The sequence below is a fragment of the Gallinula chloropus genome (genome assembly GCF_964237585.1).
Source record: "Gallinula chloropus genome assembly, chromosome: Z".
NCBI classification, from domain to species: domain Eukaryota; kingdom Metazoa; phylum Chordata; class Aves; order Gruiformes; family Rallidae; genus Gallinula; species Gallinula chloropus.
Genome location: NC_140089.1, coordinates 89619632 through 89641413, shown reverse-complemented (window position 1 = coordinate 89641413; position 21782 = coordinate 89619632). Strand labels below are relative to the sequence as shown.

General features: G+C 52.6%; 1 protein-coding gene across 2 annotated transcripts; it reads left to right on the top strand.

Moving 5' to 3' along the window:
- The first annotated feature begins 2928 nt into the window (after positions 1–2928).
- Positions 2929–20116, top strand: TXNL1 (thioredoxin like 1). Of its 2 annotated transcripts, none has more exons than XM_084278254.1 (8): positions 2929–3093; positions 5056–5152; positions 6535–6708; positions 9875–9997; positions 10391–10460; positions 11036–11208; positions 13822–13926; positions 19951–20116. In XM_084278254.1, exons 1-8 carry the CDS (start codon positions 2996–2998, stop codon positions 19978–19980), a joined length of 870 nt encoding a protein of 289 aa, XP_084134380.1. In that variant the 5' UTR covers positions 2929–2995; the 3' UTR covers positions 19981–20116. The 2 variants fall into 2 exon arrangements, with proteins under 2 accessions (XP_084134380.1, XP_084134381.1); XM_084278255.1 differs by lacking the exon at positions 19951–20116 and adding an exon at positions 17303–18504.
- The last annotated feature ends 1666 nt before the right edge of the window (positions 20117–21782 follow it).

The following is a 21782-nucleotide window of genomic DNA, read 5'->3' as shown; positions in this document are numbered from 1 at the left end:
TCGCTAACCCCGCTCATTAAGGCACAACTACACCTGTCTGCAGCAGACAACCAGCCTCCTGGCCTCAACTCGGCTGAGACCAGCTAGAGGTGACTCAAGCCCAGCTGATAACAGCTACAGAGCCAGCTGCTCTTATCAGCATGCTCATCAGGGATTAGGAAGTGAACAGCCTCCCTCCATCCCTGGGTGCTCCTCTCTGGAGGGAAAACGCATCACCTGGAGTCACCCTCACTGGTTTTCTTAAGCCAGGAGCTGTGGCATAAGCTGTGCAGCCAGAACCTCCCCAGCCCCCTGAGGCAGAGCATCTGTACTAGCTATCTCCTACTGCACTGCTACCCCACGTAACTCCTGTGCACTGCAGGCACTAGGGGACAGTTCCTGTCACAGGGCTCCAGGACTTCACCTGACCACTACAGCAACGTAAAGAGATAGTAAATGTTACTGCCAGGCCTTCCCCATGCAAGATCAAACCCAGACCAGTGTTCCAGACCAGAATAACTGCACAGGACACGAGCTCTTCCTTCACCTCAAGGAGGCAACAGCAGCAGCCCCAGTCTGAGGAAGGATCACAGCTCACCCCGTGGCCCAGCTGAGCACTCGACTACAAAAGCCTGGTCTGAAGGAAGATTGGTTACCCCCTCCCTGGCTGTGCAGGGGGTTATAAAACAAGAAAGAGGAAGAAACAACAACTCGAGGCTCTGAATCCCTCATCAGGGTTCACAGACACCTTCGAAAGCCGCTTGTGGGTTCGTCTGGCGCTCAGTTGGATGACACATGAACTCCACATCTATCCGGTGGTTTAGGACCGTCAGGATCACATGAAGGCCAGTTGCCCGGAGCCAATGCGACTGGGCTCCCCCCAGCCGGCCCGGGCTGGCGCAGGGAGGGCAGGGAGCTGCGGCAGGCCCCGGACAGCAGCGATCCGCACCAAGCCCGTCCCGACCCGGCACGGCCCCTCAGGCACCTCGCTAACAGCCGGCTCCGTCCCACCGGTAACCGGCCGCTCCCCCCACACCCCCGGGGCGGCCCGCGGGGCCGGGCAGCCGGTGCCGGCAGCGCCCCGCCGCAGGGCCCGCGGCTGCGGCGGGAAGAGCCGGGGCTGCGGGGGCGGCTGGGCCGGGGAGCGGGGCTCGGCCCTCGCTGCCCGCGGCACAAGGCCGCCCCGCCGCTACCCCCTCACCGGCCAGGCCCGGGCGCGGCCGCCTCCCGCTCCCACACAAGGCGGCGGGTCGCGCCGTCGCGCGGGGGGCCCGCAGGCCGCCGGCAGCGCAGCGGGGGCCGGCGCCCCGCCCGCTCGGCACGGCCGCTGCCCGCAGGCCGCCGCTGGGCGCTCACCTGTCCCCGCCGGGGCGCTGGGGAGGGTCCCCGGGCGCCGCCGCGCTCCCTCGCCCGGCGCGGCGACCAGCTGACTCCGCCGGCTGCCGCCACTCCTACCGCCGCTGTCGTAAAGCCCCCGGCCGGCGCGACTGACGGCAGGCAGAGGCGGTCGGCGTCTCCATAGAAACCGTGCGGCAGAGCGGCGCCGTTCGGGGGCGGCAGCGGGGCCGGGGGCTGAGCGAGGGGCAGGCAGGGCTCAGCCCCGCGGCTGCCCCGGGCCCGACGGGAGGCCCGGCTGCCCGAGCCCTCGCAGCGCGGGGGTCCCGGCTTCGCTCTGCGCAGGAGAACGGGGGCGGGAGCTGGGAGGGGCCCCGAGGGGATCCAGCCCCGTCGCGGAGCGGGCAGCCCGCGGGGTGTGTTCCCGGTGCTGCCCCGGGCCTGTGCGGGGAGCTGGGCTCGCTCTACCTCAGCTTGTGCTCCTTGAGCTGGGGTTAGTCTCGGGCAGCCCGGCGGGGCGCGATTCTCACTCCCCTGTCAGCCCCTGACGGTGCTTCGCGGCTGCACGGAACCGAAAGGGAGAAACCAGCTCTGCAGCTGAGACCAGAGGGGAGGTTTTCTCTTGGCCAGAAGTCATTAAAACGGTGAAATTACCAGGTAACGTGTCGTGTGCTAAGGCAGAGCACAGGGGCTGGCATCGGGTGTGTTCCCCACCACCAGTTCCCTAAGGACAAGGCAACTCCAGGGCTGTACTGCTGCTGAATTAAGAGGCCGTTCCAGTTCACATAAAAGCACGGACAGACACTGCTGCTCGTGTCAGTAGCTCTGGGGACAGAAGCCATGCTGAGAAGCACCCATCTCTCTGCAGAGATGCAGACTCCATCCAGCCGCACGACTCCTGGCACAGCAGGACAGACCCCTCCTGTCCGAGGAGAGCAGCTGCCTGTCGACACCAGCAGCCTCTGTAGCACGTGAATCGCTTTCCGCTGGGAGAACAGAGATTCTCCAGTTATCCCAGAACAACGAATTCCCGGAGCCAAGGGCGGTCAGTCCTGTGGCGTTGCCTGGTCCCTCTCAGGCTGGGAGTGCTCTGAACGAGCTGCTGCCAGCGGCTTGAGCTAGGGGAAGGGTTGAGCTTTGCAAGGGGCACAGAGAACAGTAACAGCTTCACTCCCTTGTGCAGCAGTGGCGCTGCTTCACAGGCGTCACCAGGCACGCCTGAGGGAGACGGCTCGGGGCAGCCTTCCTGCCTGAGGGGGAAGGGACCCAGCAGGGAAGGCTCTGTGCCGGGACAGGCTGGGAGCCGCCTGGCCCCGCACCAGCGCGCCTGAGCTGCGGGAGGCGATGGGCCCGGCACCCCTGACCCCGGCCGCCCCGAAGCAGAGCGCACTCCCCTTCCCGCCATCCACCGCGCCCGCCCTTAAACAAAATGGCCGCCGGCGGCAGCTTCGCGCCCTCCGCTGCCCTTTCCCACAGTGGCGGTGACCCGGCGCGGCTCTCGCGAGAGGCGGCGCCCCGCCCCGCCCTGAGGACGCGCGCCCGGCGGGCCCGGCGAGGCGGCGGCGTGGCGGGCGCGCCTGCGCGCTGCGGCGAGCGGTGCATGCCGGGCCGGGCTGCGCTGCGCGCCGTGACGCTGCACATCGCCAGCCCGGTGCCGCCGCCGCCGCTGCTCGGCCGGAGGATGGTGGGCGTGAAGGTGATCGCCAACGACACCGAGTTCCAGCCCGAGCTGAGCGCCGCCGGCTCCCGGCTGGCCGTGGTGAAGTTCACCATGCGCGGGTGAGCGGGGCGGGCGCCCGGCTCCCGCCGCGGCGGCGCGGGGCGCGCGCGGGGCCTGGAGGGAGGCCTCTGCCCTCAGGCGGCGGGAGCGGGAGCCGGGCCTGACCCGCCGGGAGGCGGCTCCTCGCCGCTCGGCCTCGGCCTTCCCGCCCCGCCTGGGGCCTGGGAGGGTGCCCGGGACCGGGAGGGGGCTGTGGGGGGCTGGAGGCCGGGCAGGGGCGCGGGGCGGCGGTCGCCAGCCGGGCCCCGCGGGGACAGGCCGCGGGCGGAGCGGGCTCCTCAGGCCCAGCCCCGCTCCCCGGCACGGCCTGTGCGCTGCCCCGGGGCTGTGTTCGGTTCGCCTTCCTGCGCTCGGCCTGTCTTCCCTCACACGCTCCGAGGGGCTGCGCTGACTAAACCCCCACTTGCTGGTCGTTAGGCCCCTGTAGAGTGAAGGCAGAGGGAGCTGCTTGCTGCTCTGTCAAACACATCTCCCCTTATAAAGCTCCCTTGGACCTTCATCTCTCTCTGCCTGTAGCAGGCAGGTGCCCCTTCCCCTGCTCAGTGGGGTGTGCTGTGACCTGGCTCCCTCGGCAGCCGAAGGAAGCCTCAGCGAGCCAGTTATTCCTGGTGATCGGTGGGATTAGGGGGAGTAGCGATAGCTGTGGGGTTCCAGGTGCTGTCAGAGCCCTGGCTTGTGGTGTCTCTGCTCTTTTCCTCCCCTCTCCCCCCATTGTTTAAATGTACAGTTGAACCGTTCTGCTTCCAGTGGCTGTTGGGAGTTCAGAAGAATTCAGGTCTGATGCTGTGAGAGAGCAGAGGAGAGGTGTTCTGGGGTGGAAGGGGCTGCAAGGATTGCTAGCTCTGTGAAGAGTACTGCTCCACACAAACCTGACGTGGGGATGCTCCTTCCTCCTTCTGCAGTTGGGTTTACTCTTTTAGGTTGCTCAGCTCAGCCCGTAACCAGAGAGGTGCTGAAGAGCTCTGTAATGCTGTCCCTGGGAAGGGGGGTTGCTTAGAGCTGCCCCAAGGCACTCAGTTCCACCCACATTAACGACCTGAGTGTGTGAATATGGGCGAGCTGGCCTTGCTGCCCTGGATCCAAACCCTCTCTGCTGGGAGAGGACAGGAAGGTGAAGCAGACCTTGGCTGTGCTGCTGTGTGTGTGGGCAGGTTCCCCTTGACAGAGTGCTCTGCTTTTGATGCAGCCCATGCAGATGAGCTGTTGGAGGGAGTTTCTGCTGGGGTGTTTTTTCTGTTTCACTTTGTAATTGCTTCTTTCCCAGCAGGCTGAGTTGTGAGACTGTTCCTTTGCAGGGCTGGCTGTGTTTGTAGGCTTCAGGTGTGCCAGCAAGGGTGTAACAGTGAGTGAGTAACATGTTTTTGGCCCAGGTGATACAGTTATGCCAGCAGAAGTCAGATAAGTACGATAGTAACTGGTTACAGCTGTAGTAAGTGACTTCTCTTCTAGAAGGAGCAGCTTCCTGCGGGTTTGATGAGCTACTGCTGCTGAATACTTAAAACCACACGTAGAATTTCCTGTCAGTGCTGGTTTTTCACAGGAGGTAGGTGGAGTGCTGGTGCTAGCTCTCTGCTAGGAGTGTGTTTTGCGGCTTCAGGGGGAGCAGGCAGCTCCTTGCCCTCCCTGCTGTCGCTCCAGCTAGCGGGACCCCGGCTGGCGGCGAGAGCCGCCGGAGCTAAACCCATTAGAAGGCAGCTATGAAGTTGGTATTAATTAATAGGTGAGGCTCATCGTGTGGCACTGAAGCTGCCTGAGGAAGTGGGAATTAACACTTGGTGATGTGTTTCTGAATGTCATTCTTAATTGTATCACCAGGAAGGCTCACCATCTGTCAGCCAGGTAGGAAGGGTGTTCCTGCGTGCACCGGGGATATCGGGGAGAAGGAGAAGGTGCTAATTTGAGGTGGGGCAGGCGTTGAAAAGAATAAATAAATGAAGTGAAACTGTCTGTTGTTTTCACAGATGTGGCCCTTGTTTAAGGATAGCTCCAGCTTTCAATGCTCTGAGTAACAAATATCCCCAGGCGACTTTTTTGGAAGTAGATGTACATCAGTGCCAGGTTGGTATTGAACCCGCGCGCTCGGGGTGAGGGAGCAGGTAGTGTGGGGCTTGGGGAAACCTGGGGAGGAGCTGTGCAGGCAGTACAGTAAGAGTAGGAACCTGTGGCTCTTGACTCACTGATAGCTGTAGTGTGGAATTCTCTGAAATTGGGAGGTGTGTGAAGGTGTGAGCAAGGAGAACTCCTCTGCTGGCTGCAGTGTTCTTGCACTTAGCACTGGGATGTCCTTCAGCTAAACAGCGTGCAGGCAGTTCAGTGGTTCCTGCTGCCTGTGCTCTTTAGAATCAGAGAATCCCAGACTGGGCTGGGTTGGACCCCAAGGATCACAGAGCTCCAACCCCCTGCCACAGGCAGGGACACCAACCTCCAGGCCTGGAGCTACACAAGGTTGCCCAGGGCCCCAGCCAACCTGGCCTTGAACACCCCCAGGGACGGGGCACCCACCCCCTCCCTGGGCAGCCCCTTCCAGCCCCTCACCACTCTCTCTGTAAAAAACTTCCCCCTAATATCTAATCTAAACCTCCCCTCCTTTAGCTTTAATCCACCCCCCTTGTCCTGCCAGTGTCTACCCTTTTAAAAAGTTGAATCCCCTCCTGTTCATGTGCTGTGTGATACTGTTAGATGTGGAAGGCGGCCCCAGGATGAATTAAAAACTCAGTCTTTCCAAACAAATCTTGGTGTAATTATTGAGCAAAGGGAAAACCACAATAAACTTGTGTGATTAGTGGGAGGACACTCCTCTCAAGCACTACTCAGCTGTTTGTAACAGACAGCAGTGTTGCAGGTGAGCTGTTGATTGACTTGAGGGTCGTTAACAGCCATTAACAATGGTATGATGAAAGGAAGTGTCTTGAATTGCTGCAGGTTATGATGGGGAGAGATGAGCCTCTGAGTGGTAATAAGGCTTGGGAATGGCACTAAATTATGGGCAGTTCTGGAGTAGCCACTGTGAGTGTGTCCTGGGTGGGAAGAGAGGCTGAAATCAAACGGGATTCACCTTCTGCAGCAGCAGCAGGCTGCAGTTCTGGGTGTGCAGGGCTGGCTTGGGAGGAGAGGAATGCAGGTGTGAGGGTGGCTTGTAAAGTAAGAGTTAAACTAAGCCATCCTCTGCTTCTGGGAGCAAGTAGTAAGCATGTGGTGACTTACCAACAGAGCTACTGACAAGGTGAAGTCCAGTCAAAGAAAGGATTAGGAGAATGTGAAGGATTTATATAAAGTTGTTGTCCTGGGTAGAGCTGTTTATAAACCAAGAAGTGTTGCTTGTGATGTGGCTGGGTTGATCCCTAGTGCCTGTGTTCTTATCGAGGTGGGGTGAGCTGGTGTTTCTGCCTCTGCTGGTGGTGGTACTCGGTTAGGTAACACTTGTAACCTCTGCCTTGCAGGGAACAGCAGCCACCAATAACATATCAGCAACACCCACCTTCCTGTTCTTCCGAAACAAGGTGCGGATCGACCAGTATCAAGGAGCAGATGCTGTGGGCTTAGAAGAGAAAATCAAACAACACTTGGAGAACGACCCTGGAAACAGTGAAGATACAGATATCCCAAAAGGATACGTGGGTATCTCTTAACACCCTTGTCTGTGGGACTTGGAGGCTTAAAAAACCCAACCTGTTGCTTTGTAAACATGCTGCAAGTCAAGCACTACTGCTTTAGGTGGGAGTGGAGGTTCCCTTGGCTCTGGGGAGATGTTTTGTCTGGATTCCTTTTCCAGACAAAGCTGAACTGCCACTGACCTGCTGAGTGAGGGTGGTCAGGGAGTTGTCAGATGTTCTGAGCAGCATCTCTGTGCGTAGCCCTTGGTTGGTAAACCAGTGGATCTTCTGTTTTGTGATGGGCTCTCTGCTGCAGCTGCTCGTTCTGCCTCTGTGCTCAGCTCGGACTCTCCAGCCTGGCCTCCCAGAATGCTTTTTTGAAGTGCAGAGGTGTCTGTGGGTAAAGGTGTTACACACAGCTGTCAGGAACGTGACTGGGCTGCCCTGGTTGCTGTTGAAGAATTCCTCTCAGTATTTATGCAGTGGTAGGTTCTGTTAGGCTTTCCCTGTTCTTCTTCCTTTAATCCTCTTTATTCCATGTCTCTTAAGGAAAAAAACCCCAAACCTGGGGAGAAGAGATTCTGTTGCCAAAGGAATTGACCTTCATAGCAGTTCAGGGCAGGAGGAAGGTGAAACTGAAACCAGGGTGCGTTTGGGAGGGCATGGTTAGATAAGTGCTGTCTGGTGGTGTATTTTCTTTTGCCTGATTGCTAATGCTTGCAGAAGTGGATGGTACTGCAAAGTGTTATCTCTAGATTGTCTGTGGAAACAAAAAGGATATAAAAAGAAAAAATGTCCTGGGAGTGCTTGGCAAAGATGATGTGTGGGGTCTGAGCAGTGCACGGCGATGACTGGGAGTTGGCTTTCCACCTCATGCTTAGTGCTTCCACGGGGGCACTGGGAGGGCCTGGTGATGCTGCCCTGGCCTTGGTGGGTAGTGTGAGCAAAGCAAAGAGCCTGGGACTTATGGTGACTTGTGAAAAGGAAAGTGAGTGTTTCTAAACACACATTCTCGAGCTCTGTGCTCTCTAACCTGGGTGTCACCATCTCTCCCAACTAAAACCTGAGTTCTTGCTGGAGAGTTGAATAACTGCTGTTCATGTACAGCTTGTTCTCAGCCATTGCCTGTACCTTGTAGGTAAATCAGAGCTTTGTGGGGATGCCTGAATCTGGCCAAAGCCTGAGTAAGGCAGCAACCCCCTTAGGAGCACAGGTGCTCTGAGGAACGTGCGCTCACCCTGCTCTGTGTCCTCGTGCTGCCTCAGGGCAGTGCTGTGTTGCACATCATTACCCTGCCTGACAGCTGCACTAACGAGCACTTGTAATGAGAACTCCATGTGACAAAACAGTGTCCTGGAGCTGCTGGCTTTGGTGTTCTCCAGGCAATTCTTGGTGTAAGGTTACCCTGCACTGAGACTGTCTATTGTTCCACCCAAGGCACAAACACTGTTAGTGATGTGGTGTGTGCTGTACCGTCACCGTCGGCGTGTGTTGGCCAAGCTAACCAGGTAAACTCAGTGTAAAGTGAGATGAGTGTCCACAGAACCCAGGGTTGTGCTGTTCGGTGCAAACCCAGGTTTTCTTGGAGGTTATGTGGGTAAATTCCTAGCTGGCCATCTCCTGGCAGGCAAACAGAAGCAGGTGGCAATCCAGCTGAGTGTGTTGTGTTGGAAGAAGCTGCGGAGGCTCAGGTCACTTGAATTTCTATCAGTCCAGCTGCTTGCTAACCGTTCTACAGCACGTGGTGTGCTTCACTCAGTACACAGACTCTTGTATTTATTGTTACTGTGAAAGCCTCTGCTTAGCTGGATGGGTTTTTCTGTGAGACCTTAATCTTGTAGGAGGTGGTGTTGTACCCCTGTGAATCAGCCCTTGAGCCAAGCAGGATTTCCATCTCACCTGTAAGTGCAGCCTGGGGATGTGCTTGACCCCAGCTGGACTGCTCTGGGCTGCAGGGAAGCATCCTCTTCCTCCTGGGCACTCACTGCCTGTTCCTTCTCTCCTCTTGCCCTGTATCCGCTCACCCTGGACATGCTGAGCTAAGCTGGCAGTTGGATGCTGGGACAGGGAAAGTATTTTTGCTCAGAATAAGAGTTGTAAGAGTGAGTGGGATGTGGGAAGTGAGCTGAGCTCGCTCAGCAGCTGGTTTTGGGGTCCTGTCAGTACTGTGAGGCCATAGCCTGAGCTGTGGAGTGCAGTGATTTTCAAGCTAGTGTGTGCTTTTTTCCCAAGGGAGGTGTGTTATTCTTTGGGGGCCTAACATATGCAAAGGAAGGAGTTTTTGGGAGTTCCTTCAGCTTCTTATCCCTGGACTGTTCTAGGACCATACTCTGATCTTGAATTCTTGCTGTGTGGTGCGAGATGCCCACAGTCTGTCTCTGGGCTGGAAGAGGGGGAACGAATACCTGGTGTTTAGCCTGGCTTACTGTGCTGGGGTTGGACTTGGGTTACTTCAGTTGCAGGCAAAAAACCCTCTGGTTGTCTGGAAATTGTTAGAGTATTCTACTGCTGTGATAACACCTGCATTTGGAGCAGGGATAGTGGTCTGCTGTAATCTGAGGCTGTGTGTGGGTCACAGCTTTTCCTTGTGCCCGGCACAGGAGAGCTGGGCAATAAACCAGGCTGGCTTGCAGGGAACTGTGCTGATTCTTCCTTCTGCTCTGTGTGGTTCCCAAAATACATGGAGAAAGGGGTAGGAAGAGGTCTCCTAAGGTCAGTTTGTGTGTGGTGCTGAGGGGTGTGAAATATGGCTAGCTCTGCATGCAGAGCCTGGTGAGAGCCCCAGGGTGGCCTCTCGCTGTGTTCTGCAGTGAACAGTGTGATTTTGGGGGGGGCTGTTCCTTTGGTGGTGGGTTTTTACCTGTGAAGCTGTCCTAGCTCTGGTCTGATGTCTGTTTGTCTGTGTGGTGGCACAACATGCTGTGCTGTTTGGTGTCCCAAAGTGCATCTGACCATTCTCCCCACGCCCAATGTTTAATCCTCCCGATGACAAACACGTGCCCCAGGGTGTGGGGTTTGGAAGGGAGCAGGGAAGTGCCGTTTGGTGCTGAGCAGGCCCCATCCTGGTGCTGTAGTACCCGTAGGTTTTGTTGGGGATGTCTTTTGCTAGAAGCCCCTGAGGTTCCTGTGTGTCTTGTTCCATTAATGTGCCGAATGAAGAGTCTGATGCTCCTGCTTTGCCTTTCAGATGGACTTAATGCCCTTTATCAACAAAGCCGGCTGTGAGTGTCTGAACGAGAGCGATGAGCACGGGTTTGAGAACTGCTTGCGGAAAGACTCCACCTACCTGGAATCAGACTGTGACGAGCAGGTACAGGATGTGTCTGGGAGTGGTGTTTTCAGGGATGGCCGTGCTTGCAAGTCTTTTTGAAAGGAACTTGTGTGCTTTATATTGCTCTGGTAGTGTGAAAAAGAGGGAGAGGTGGTGGTAGGATGTAAATACAATTAGTAAATACCATTAGTATACAGAGGTATTGCAACGCTTCCAGTTCCACGTTCCCTTGTGCATGGAAAAAATTCCAAGTGAAGTAGCATTTTGCTGATGTTGTCAAGTGACAGATGGGGGGGTGTGTGGAACACAGTGCAGGTGAGTGCTTAACTGTGTTTCAGAGCTCAGAGGTTTCTATAGTTAGTTCTTGTGCCATGTTTGTTTTGAAGAATGGAGAAAGCAGCATTGAACAGTGAGTTTTTTTTTTCTCCACAGCTGCTTATTACTGTAGCTTTTAGTCAGCCTGTCAAGCTTTATTCTATGAAACTTCAGGGGCCAGATAATGGTGAGTGAAATGTCTGTTTAATGGTATCTTTGAAACTGAAGCTTTGCCCACGTGCAGGTGAATCTTCCCTGGAACCTTTTCCTGCAGAGAATCCCACAGTAGCCTCTGTAAATCTGTTGGGAGTTGTGTAACAAGTGCTTTCATTTATTCACTGACCTGGGGCAGGGGTATTTGGTATGACACAAATCTTTACTGCATTTGATATGCTGGGTGGAGAGACTTTGATTTCATTCAGGCATTGGTGGGAGAGCTACTGAAAGGCACAGCTTAGTTCTTAGAGTGACTTAGTTGGGTTATAAAGTCACAGAGAGTTCAGGTGCTCTGTAACTCAGCAGAACTGTTGGTTTTAGATGCCTGTTGGGGTTTTTCCTGTGGAACTGGGACACGTAGGTGAGTAGCACCCTTGGATGTCCTTCAGTATCCTGGGTGGGGATGTAGGACCGGCAGATAAGACGCTAGAACCACAGAAGCTCCTGCTTTCCTTCAGCAGTGTCTAGGGACTGATAAGCAAGGGTTTCCAAGCAGCACTTTGGAAGTGTATTTGAACAGAACACCACTTGTGTGTGTTAACACAGGGCAAGGCCCAAAGTACATCAAAATCTTCATCAACCTCCCCCGATCGATGGACTTCGAGGAAGCAGAGAGGAGTGAACCCACTCAAGCCCTGGAGCTGGCGCCAGAGGACATTAAGGAAGACGGGATCATCCAGCTCCGCTACGTCAAGTTCCAGAATGTCAACAGTGTCACTGTAAGTGAAGTGTCTCTTCTGGGGCCTGTGGGATTTCGTGGTGAATGTGCTTCCTTTCTCTCTGCTGTATGCTGAAAGGACTTCAGGAATTCACAGTGAGACGAGGCCAGGAGCATGCGATGTCTCTCTTGACCTCATGTGAGACAGAAGGGTCGCTTCCACCCCATCCTGAGCCGGTGTGCTGTGTGACACAACTTGTGTCAGGCTTTCTTGAGAGGCATCCTGCCTTCCTTCCCTGCGTTGAGGCAACAAGGCATCCCCTTTCTCAGTTATCTGATTGCAGAAGCGACAGATCTGTGAGGATCCAGTGACGTACCTGCAGGGTCCTTAAACTCAGTACCTGCTCTCTGTGAGGGTTCTTAAACGCTGAAGTCAGAGTGTCTTGTAATGGGTCTCTAATTCTCTGGCTGGAAGAGACTTTCCCCAGGTTTCACTCGGGGTTCTTGGCTCTGAGATGTGAGTGTGGTTTCTCCTCATTTTTAAAACTACATGTTCTAGTGCAGTATGTGTGATGAGTAAACTGATGCTGGGATTGCTTCGTGCTTGGCATCATCCTGGGACTGCACTAGCCTTGTGAACTCAGGCCTGCAGGAAACTTTTCCTGGTATGACCCCTGAATTCCTTTCTATGGAAGGGCTTTTCATGGCCCCAGTTGGGTGTTTGCAAATCCATGGGCTTATAGTTGATTGAATCAAGCTGTGTTTTAGTGGGCAGGCCACAGAAAATGCCAGGTGGTTATAGCTGTGGGGAATGCCAACACCCTCATCCACCCTCAGACTCTTTGACACCCGTCCTCCTCTGTGAACAGGCTTCCAGTGCCTGTCTGAGTTCTGTTGGACTGCAGATTAGATCAATTGGCTACTTTCATGTCTAGTGCTGTCCTACTAGCAATCCTTGTAGACCTAATAGGAGGTGAACCTAGCAAACTCCTTTTTGTGTCTGTAATGTCTTTGGAGATACCTTTGCAACCAGCTTTCTCCTCCCCAAATGAAACAGGGATCGGTCACGTCGGCTCATACTCTGCAAAGGTACAAGTTCTGTGTTTGTTCTTTAATAAAATCCCCTGTCAGCTCTGGGCAGGATGGTGTGCAAACACCAGGCAAGTGATCAGGTGATTAAATAGATGTTCTGTTTGCTTGTGCTCCCCCAGTTTCCCAGCCAAACCTGGGGCCTGCACGTAAGGCCTCCTGAAAATGAGATGGCCAGTCAGTCCCCTTGTCCTCTGCCTGGCTTTTCAGCAGGTGGGGGAGTTCTGCCCCCTCACACAGTCCTGCAGCTCAGCATCTTCCCCTTGGTTCCTGAGGAACTGGAGAGGCATGGTTGTTGCATGCACAAGCTGTTGTTCTTTCCTGTCAGGTGAACCAAAAACACTTCTTGGACACTTTGTGCTTGGTTTATAAATCCCTGCTAGGTTTGCCTGTTTGACTTCCTCTCTACCCTGTCATTTCTAATCTGTGTTGCTTTCCCTGTTTGTTGGGTGTTTCTCTTCATTGGGGCTCCTGCAGTGGGGCTTTTCTCTGCCTGTTGAGCTTTCCCATCATTGCAATACAAACTGAACACGTGGCAGTTCATGCCTGTGTGACAAAAGTCAGTCCTCCTGCTTCTTTCTCTCTGAGGAGTAGTAGAGTCCTCAGCGTTTTGACTCTCACCCTCCATACATCTCTAGGAAAATACATGTTCTTTGCCTGCAGTGGAGGGGTGAATGGCTGTGTGTGTCTAGATGAGCAGTCCACCTTGCTTATTGTGGGTCCAGATGAGCAGTCCACCTTGCTTATTGTACCTCAGCAAGCATCTGATGCTGTCACACAAACGTTTCTAAGCGTAGGACAAGCGTGCAGTGATGGGTTACCCCAGCACTTGGTGGTCTGTGGCTTGGGCAGCTTCTGGGGCTGAAGTGCATCTTCAGGGATGTGGCTGTGTGGTGCCTGCTGTCCCTTCCCAGCTGCTGTCCTCCCTCTCCTTTCCTTCCTCTGCTTCTGACCCCACTGCTCTCTCTCTCATCCTCCTGTCTCCGTGCTCACTGAGTGCGGACAGACCCACACCACACCACTGCTCTTCCAGCTCCAAGCTCCTTGCTAACTGCTTCATGCAAAAACTTCTTCCCTTTCTTCACTTGAAGTGTAGTGGCTCCAGCAGTAATTCCTTGCTTCACGCTTCAGCAGCAGCTTGCTGTTTGCTTGAAACCCTAAAATAACTCTCTAGATCCAGTGTTCATGCTGTGAAACACATCATCATGCCAGCTGTAGTGATGACCTATGCATGACTAGCCTATGGGGCTTCAGCAGACAGCTACATTGATTGTTTAACTTCATTTCCAGTCAGATTCCAGTGACCAGTGACTCATCACTTCTGAGGTGCTGTTTTGGCTTGCTGAGTGTGTTCTCAGGGTGAAAGTGGAAGCTGGGAAAATCCAGGCTGGGTGGGGTTTTCTAACAAACCTCCAGGAAAATGAGAGTATTCTATGTAATCGTTACTAGAACAAGAGAACAGCCACTTCTCTAGAAGTTAGAGGATTTATAATTGGAAAAGTCTGTTACTTGGTTAGTTCAAGTTACTTGGTTGTGTGTCAGTTCAGGTCACCCTGACTCGTGGTGTTTTGGGTTTCCCCTGCAGTTGTTTGTCCAGTCCAATCACGGTGATGAAGAGACGACGAGAATCACGTACTTCACATTCATTGGAACTCCAGTCCAAGCCACAAATATGAATGACTTCAAGAGAGTGAGTCCCCTTTCTTATTGTTGCTGAATGTTTTTAACCTCCTTTGTTCCAAATACACTTGGTTGTTACTACAGTTCTGCAACTTCAGGTAGTTTTGGCCTCCAAAAGAAACGTCTAGCTTTACCTTACCCACCTTTGTCTTCCTTGCAAGCTTTTATTCATTCAACTTCTTAACTGGTAAGAATGTGGATATGACAACTTGAGGGACAGGCCAGTGATGTGTTCTGCAGACAACATATTTAACAGCTGTAAGGTTTATACCTTGATTTTGAAACTGGCTTCCTGGTGCTGTTCAGGAAGCAGCGGAGCAGTTCCACCTATGAATTAGACACTGTGTGATTAACTTGTGCTTTGGAGGATTGTGCTCACTGGGCAGCACTTCTCTGGAGATCTGGAAGTCCTTGGGTCATGAGGTGACTGTTAGGTCAAACAAACCTGCACTAGGAAGCAGCTTGTTACAGTGTAACTTCACACTAGTGCTGCACAGCAAGGTGCTGGCAGCTCTGGTTACATTCCTGAGGAGGTGAAATGGGTTTGAAAGGATTGAAAGGCACCTGCAACACTTTCAAAATGTAGTAAGTCTGCTTAAAATACATTTTCAGGCTTAGTGGCCTTGAAAAGGGCAAATACCACCATAACACCTGCCTACAAGCTGCTGTGTAGGTGACACAATGACCCTGGAAGCACCACAGGATTTATTATACAAGTAACCAATAACTTCAGAGGGTTAAAGACACTACTGCCCACCAACATGGCACAAACGTGGGCTTCATAATAGCAGAACTTGATCTTCTACGTGTAAAACTTAATTACCTGCAAAGATATTAATAAATAGACACTTTAAGGGGTTTTGTGGCCCATCAATCCAACTGGAAGTCATTGGGAGGGTCGTGCTGCTGTACTGAAGTTACCTGGATATCACCTTTAGGCCTTCCTAACGCAGCCCTTCCAGTTCTCCCCAGACTTGATGCACAGTCTGCTCAGGGGTTTTGTTGTATCTGGCTTTTTGGGTGGTGCTTATGGTGTGAGGGCGTCCCCTGCAGTGACTGTGCAATTCCTGTGTCAGCTCCATCACTTCCTGGAGCTGCTCTGGGGAGGGGAGGCTGGGACTGACTCGGGATTTCATCTGTCTCACTTGTCTAAACTCTGGAAACTTAGTTTTGCTTTCAGAGGTACTGAAAGTTCACTTTCAGCAGGGGTTCTCTTCAAACCTGACCTTATGATTCTTGAAGTAGTGATTGATTGATTTTTAATTGATAGCCCTGATAGGGGTGCACTTGGTAAAGCAGTTCATGGGGTGTTGTTGAAGGGTTTGGGTTTCAGGTGGGTGTTGGACCTGTGCAGCAGGCATTTTGGGACACAGGGACATGGGCAGCCTCTGCTCAGTGGCTGTGGGGACAGGATAAGGGGCGATGGGCTCAAGTTGGAGCCCAGGGAGTTCCCCCCCAATGTGGGGAAGAACTTCTTCCCAGTGAGGGTGAGGGAGCCCTGGGCCAGGCTGCCCAGGGGGTGTGGAGTCTCCTTCTCTGGAGAGATTCCAGCCCCATCTGGATGTCTCCCTGTGTGCCCTGTCCTAGGGACCCTGCTTGGGCAGGGGGCTGGACCCCATGGGCTCTGGGGGTCCCTTCCAACCCCTGTGATTCTGTGCTGCTACAGCAGTTTAATTTTGCAGTTTGTGGACAAAGTGTTAAGCTTGGTGGACACAAACCCAAAACTGTGAGTGCTTTCAGCCTTAGCCTAAAGCTGGCTGCTGTAACAATGTCACCTCCAGCCAGTGTGTGGCTTCTCCCTCCCCACATGCCCTCCCACACCCCTGTAGAGGCAGTGAGAGTAGTGTGGGTCTCCTGGCATCTCTGCCCTCTCCATGGTGAGCAGGGACTTGCAGGTCTCAGCTCTGCATCCAGCACGGGTGTGTGGAAGCTGCCTCGTGGCCTGGTGAGCACTCTGGCAGCCAGCAGGTTTGGTCTCTAGGGTGTGGAGGAGGTGAAGGTCCTGGCACCACCGAGGATGGTGCCCCTGGGCCCTTCGGTTTGGCTGAAAGCCCTGCAAGGCCATGGGCACAGACAGGCCCACAGCATTGGTGTTGTACTGGTGACACCAAGAGGTTGAGGAATGGTCAGAACAGCCTTTAATAGAGGAGCAGGCACTGCTGGGCTGGTCCTGTCTCAGTTGAGCTCCTCGTTGATGCTGCATGTAGTGCTGAACATGTAGGTTTAATATTAGGCTGCTAAAATATTTCATGGTAACAAATGGGACGTGTAGTCTGGCAGAGTGGCAGTGCTCTGAGGAATTTTAACTTTGGTTTTTCTCCCAGGGATCCTGTCAGCTAGGAAACCTTAATATGGTGTTGGGCATTAATTATGTTTAGATCTGTAGGTTAGCTGGGAAGCCTTACTACTTATTTCATCTCCTTGAGTAGTTACCCACACTGCTCCACAGTGCTTTTGTCTGTCTGGCACCCTCAGCTCGGTGTCTGCTGTTGCTGTTTCGCTTCTAATTGGGTGCTGCAGTGTGATTAACAAGGCAGGGGAAGGCTTTTTTCCCAGAGTTTTGGAGAAGTGCTTGTAAGAATCCATTCAATAGCTTATTTGAAGGGTTTGAATCCAAAAGCAGCCACGAGTGTGACTCCAGTCGTGTTTTCCTGGTTGATCTCACTGCTGCACAACTGACCCCAAACCTTGGTGTGAGTGACTTCTGCTGAGGGTCTGGCCAGTGTCTCCTGCTTCCCATGGGGTGGGACCTGAACATGCTTGGCTTCTGCAGCATCCTGCTCAGCAGGGGGTTATGAAGGAGCCTCACTGCAGCTCCCTTGTGCCTTGGCCACAGGAGCTCTGACCAGAGGTGTAACTGATCACACAAACTACTCAGCGAGCTGCCTTTGAGGGGTAGTGGATCGCACTAGAGACTCGCTTCCAGAGCACAGAGGTGTTTCTTGGTTACACTGCTCTGGGCAGTGGTGGGATTCCCACTGGAATGATGGTTTGGGTGCTGGTGAACCTTCTGGAGAACTTGTAAATGTGCTTCTGGTTTGGTAAGAGCGTGCAGCTCTTGAGGTCAGGTGTAGTTCTCCTTCACTTCCAGTCCAGATTACTGAACCTTACCTGCTGCTGCTCAGCACTGAGGCTGGGGTGTGCAGAGTACCACCGAGTAGTGGGATTCTTGCCCCCCTGAAGGAAGGCTTGCTTTCTCCTCAGGACTGCTTACTTGCACTATGTGCTGCTGCTTTTTTCTTGTAACATTCTGTCTGTTTTTCAGCTTAACATGCCATTTCTAAAGAACTAAAAAGGCAGAAGACATAAAAAAAAAGTAATAATAAGATTGAAGTGGTCTTGCACTACTCCCTCTGCTCACCTAGCATCTCTCACCCTTTCCACAGTCTCGGCACTGATGCAAGAGCTGCCTTCTCTGCACCTTCTACCATCAGGAACAGCCTCCTCTGCCCTCTGACTCATCAACTCATCTTTCCCCCCTGCTCCAAATCTTACCTTAAGCCCCTCTTACCTTTCAGTCTTGCCAAATTTCTGTCCTGCTATTGCCCTGAAGTTGACGATTTTAAGGCATAACATACGCCTTACTCTTGGAAGTTATTCTCTGTAACTAATTTTTCAGCCTGCTTTGAATTTTGTGAAGCTGTCTGAGGTGCAGCTTGTGAAAGGCTCTACCAAGACCTGCCTTTTTTTCATCTCAGTGGAGCTGAGCGCCCTTCCCTCTTGTTCTGTAAGCGGTAGGCGAGCCCAGGGGGCTGCGAAGCACTGCTCTCTGTTGTCTTTATCTCTTGTGGCACTGAGCCCCTGCTCAGGGAAGACACAGTGAGGAGCTGGGTGAGTGTTTGTACCTGTGGGGCCTGATTAGGGTTCTCCAGTGGCATCTAACTAACTTTACTTGCTTGACCATTTGCTTGTTTGAGACTATAGAGACCCTGAGAGTAAGATACAAAGCATTTCCCTTACCCTGCCCTTGGTAAGGACCAGTGGAGCTGGCTGTGGGTCTGTGGCTGGTGGGCTCTGGAGTGAAGCCCAGAAAAAAGCCAGCGGGTTGGGGAACAGCCTGCTCCAAGCCCCTCTGTCCTCTCTTGTCTGGGAGTCTGGGCTGTACCCACTACCTCAGGATGCACTAGATGGCAGCTGTTCCTGAGACAGGCAGGGAAACGGATCTGTTTGAGAAGGGAGTGGTGACAGGTCTTTGGGCCCCTTTGCTTTTGGGAGGGTGGGTGGGGTGGTCAGGAAGGGGGTTCTCTCACCTGCCATGACCCAGTGCCCGTATGATTGGTCTTTCACAGATAATACACATGGGCGAGTTGTCACTGTCCGACTCGGACTGGTACAGCAAGACTTTTCATTGCCCTGCCACACTTCCTAACACCTAATCTTTAATCTTTTCATTGTGGCTCTCCTTTTTTTCCTCATTCTGTTCTCTGGTTTGCTTACATCTGTGTGTGCACATGGTTTGGTGCTTTGGAAACACACCCAGAATAAATCCTGCTTCCTGACAAGTTTAACTGTATTTTAACTTGATTAATTGGATCTTAATGTGAGTGATTTGGGCTCCTGATTATTTTATTTTCTTCTTTCCTCCCGTTGTCAGGTGGGAATTTTCCTGATGTTAAGCACTAGGTGGAATTTGCAGCTTGGTAAATCTGGTCAGGGGTTCCTTGGGGGTGAAAATGGTCTTTAGAAGTACTTTAGATCTCGGTTTCTTTGGGGTGTGACAACTCAGCTGACCAAAACCAGCTGGAGATTTCACTCCTGTCCCCCTTGAAGCTTGACCAGAAATGAGGGAGGGGAAAGAAAGGGGGGGAAGGATCTGGAAGAATGCTCCCAGTGGGTTTCTAAGACCTCCCCAGTTTGGGGCTAGGGGCAACTGGGCTTTGGTTGTCTTGGTTTTCCCCGTAGTTCTGCATCTCACTATTGAGCACATGGGTCTTGTGTGGTTATATTGTCATTAGCTGCAGGGGTAATTAACACAAGGGAGGTTTAACTCCTTCGTTTTCAGCACTGTTATGAGCAGTCCCAGGGAATTCTGTGCTCTGTTAGTGTCAATTTCACCTCTGTGTGCCCGGGAACTGCGACTGCACCTTGTCAGAGCCAGAGGTGCTGTTGTCTAGCTCACTGGAAGTGAACTGGGAATCCGTGTCTCCCCCAGTTTGAAGCCTTCAACATCAAGGCTTCTTTCCTTCCTATCCACTTACAAACCAAACTGAAATGTTTTCCCAAGGGTCCTCGAGAGCACTAGAACCACGTCTGAATCTTGTTTCAGAAATGAGACTGAAACACCATCAACTCCTGTGCTCAGGACTTCATGGTCAGTTGCCTTAATGAAGGGGAGCAGCCACCCTTCGTTAGGGAGCCGCGCTCATTAAACCCCCAGAGCAGTGTAGGGAGAACCAGCACCCTGCTTGCTCTGGGCTGCCTGGTGGCAGCGACCGGGTCAGAAAAGGGACGTGCTAAGCTGGTTGCTGGTGGAATTTGCAGAGTTGGAGCCTGGAAGGAGACTTGGTAAGGAAAACTGCTTGATGAGGAGGAATGTTTTGACAGGAATAACTGCAAAATTGGATGGCTTGCAGGTTTCTCTGTAGATAGATCTGCACTGGGAGGTGGATGTTGTCCCTGAGGTACACAGCAAGGATGCTGAGGGAAATGAACAGACTTAATTCGAGTGCCCAGTGGTTCTTTTCCCACACCAATGTTTTACACACAATTAAGGCTGAATGCTTGGAATACAACCCAGATCTTTGTGTGGTCTGCTGTGCTGCAGCCTTTTAACCCTTCTCAAAGCACGACTGATTCGTTGCTGTGTCTGAGTACTAACGCTAAGGTGTCTTGTGGGCCTTGCACCCCTCCTCACCTTGCCCAGGGACTCTCAGCTTCCACAAGTGCCACAGTGATGCACGGCGTGTAGAGGCCTTAATGCAGCTGAAAACTCCCTTGCACTTGTTCATTTTGTGACTGGCTTGAAAAAATACTCAGTGTGACTCTTATTTTTTTGGTTAAACGTTATTTCTGGGGTTGTTTTTTCTCTTATCAGGTAGTTGGCAAAAAAGGAGAGAGCCACTAGGACGCAAAGGACACTGGAAGGCCTTATCGCAATCAGAGATCTTCACTTTTATCTACAACTCCTGGATAATTGCTTGACCGTAACCAGAGACTGTCGATCTGTTTCGTTTAATGCCATTACCAATAAACCCTTGCTTTTGTTGAGCTGGAGTTTCCTTAGCGTGTTTCTGTTGTAATCGTCCTACATGTATCTGTAAATAAAATTCGTTACTTTTGCCAAGTTTAATTTTGTTACTCTGCTAACTGTGGCTCTTCCTTTGTTGTGTTTCAACTTCAAAACTGGGCTGGCTTATCTGCAGGAACAGCAGACAGAGCGGTGCTCACGTCTGTTCCTGGGGTTTGAAGTGTCACACACGAATAAAAGGCAGGGGGCCTGCAGCACCCACCTAAAAATAAACTCCCAGCTGCTTTGATAGACCCACTGAACTCAGGCTCCTGCTTCCTCGACATCCAGAGATCCCTCTGGGCCAGAGCCAGCTTCACCTGGCCTGGAAGGGGTTGACACAAGCTCCTGCCCACTGTCAGCTCTGAATCTTTTGGAAGAGGTTAATTTTAGTGTTTATTTGTGGTGGTGGTAGAACATCCCGCTGTTGGATCCTGGGTGGTTACAGGGCTTCTGAGGGTTGAGCACCCTACCTGAATGTGACTCCTTTGTGTCTCTTCCTGGGTGGTTTTTTTTTCCCCTCTTTGGATCTTGATAAGGAACTGTTTATTGCAAATATTAATTGTACTTTTTAATTGGAATGCCTATACTGCTTTGGTAAGTTTTCTTGGAAGTGTGCCCTAAGTGATTTTCATAAACGGGGCATTGATCGGCACCGTATACATAGAATACTGCATAAATTCCCAGTAAAACGTGCTAAGTATTTTAATTGGCATAATTAATTTCTTTGTAAAGTTAAATTTGTTACATTTCTAATTACCATAAATCCCACTAAGGCTTAAATCCTGCCCTAATTGGCATTCCTTCCTCAAACGCAGTCGGGTGGTTCTCTTCTGGCTTGGCAGATCTACCAACCTGACTTCCCCTCAGCGTCGTGCTTTTCTCCGAACAGAAAGCTGGGCTGCTCCAGAAAACCATCTCTGCGAGGTGCTTGGGGCTGGCTGGGGCTTTCTCCCTGTGTCCCTGCACCTGGCTGGTGTCAGAGCTGAGGCTGTCGTGTTGGTGACTCGCTTTCTTCCAGCCTCCCTCCACCTCGCTGGGGCTGTAAGCATGGAATGCAGATGGTAACTCATTTTTTGATACAACAAGGGTGGTACTGCTCCTGTTTGTAACTATGTACACTGATTTCCTTTGGGTTAGTGGGAAACTTATGTGTTGCTTACCTCATGCTCTTTGTACCTGAGAGATCGGATAGCCTAGCCCATCTCAGCTTTGGAGAAGTTCAGTCAGACTCCTGTGCTCTCCCTGGCTGCACGCTGCCTACTTCCCGAAGGATCCTGTGTACGTGGACCTACATAAAGAGCTAGAGGTGACCTCATGGCATTTTAATGGGAAAGGAGGGCACTCTGGCCATCACTGAGCCTGAGGTATGGCACTGTGGTGATGCAAAGTGGCATTACCCTTGTCTTTGTTGTAGGTCTTTGCTAAAATTCCTTCATGTTCTGCCTCAAGCTCAGCAGGGTGTGCAGGGCCCTCAGCAAAAACCAAACTGGGCGTGCAGAGCCCTGCCTGGAGAAACGCTTTGTGAGAGCAGCAGATGTGGAAGTGCTGAGTGGCGATGCCAGAAGCACTCCTGGGGTGCTGTCCTGAGGGGGAAATCCTCCAGATGAGCTTGTCTGGGGTGTGAGGTTTTGCTTTTT

What these genes read in the sequence shown, in the direction of transcription:
- TXNL1 (XM_084278254.1), top strand. Translation starts at nt 2,996, where the DNA reads ATGGTGGGCGTGAAGGTGATCGCCAACGACACCGAGTTCCAGCCCGAG. An exon ending in CAGATATCCCAAAAGGATAC is followed by an intron (nt 6,709 to 9,874) that starts GTGGGTATCTCT and finishes TTTGCCTTTCAG; the next exon opens with ATGGACTTAATGCCCTTTAT. An exon ending in AATCAGACTGTGACGAGCAG is followed by an intron (nt 9,998 to 10,390) that starts GTACAGGATGTG and finishes TTTTCTCCACAG; the next exon opens with CTGCTTATTACTGTAGCTTT.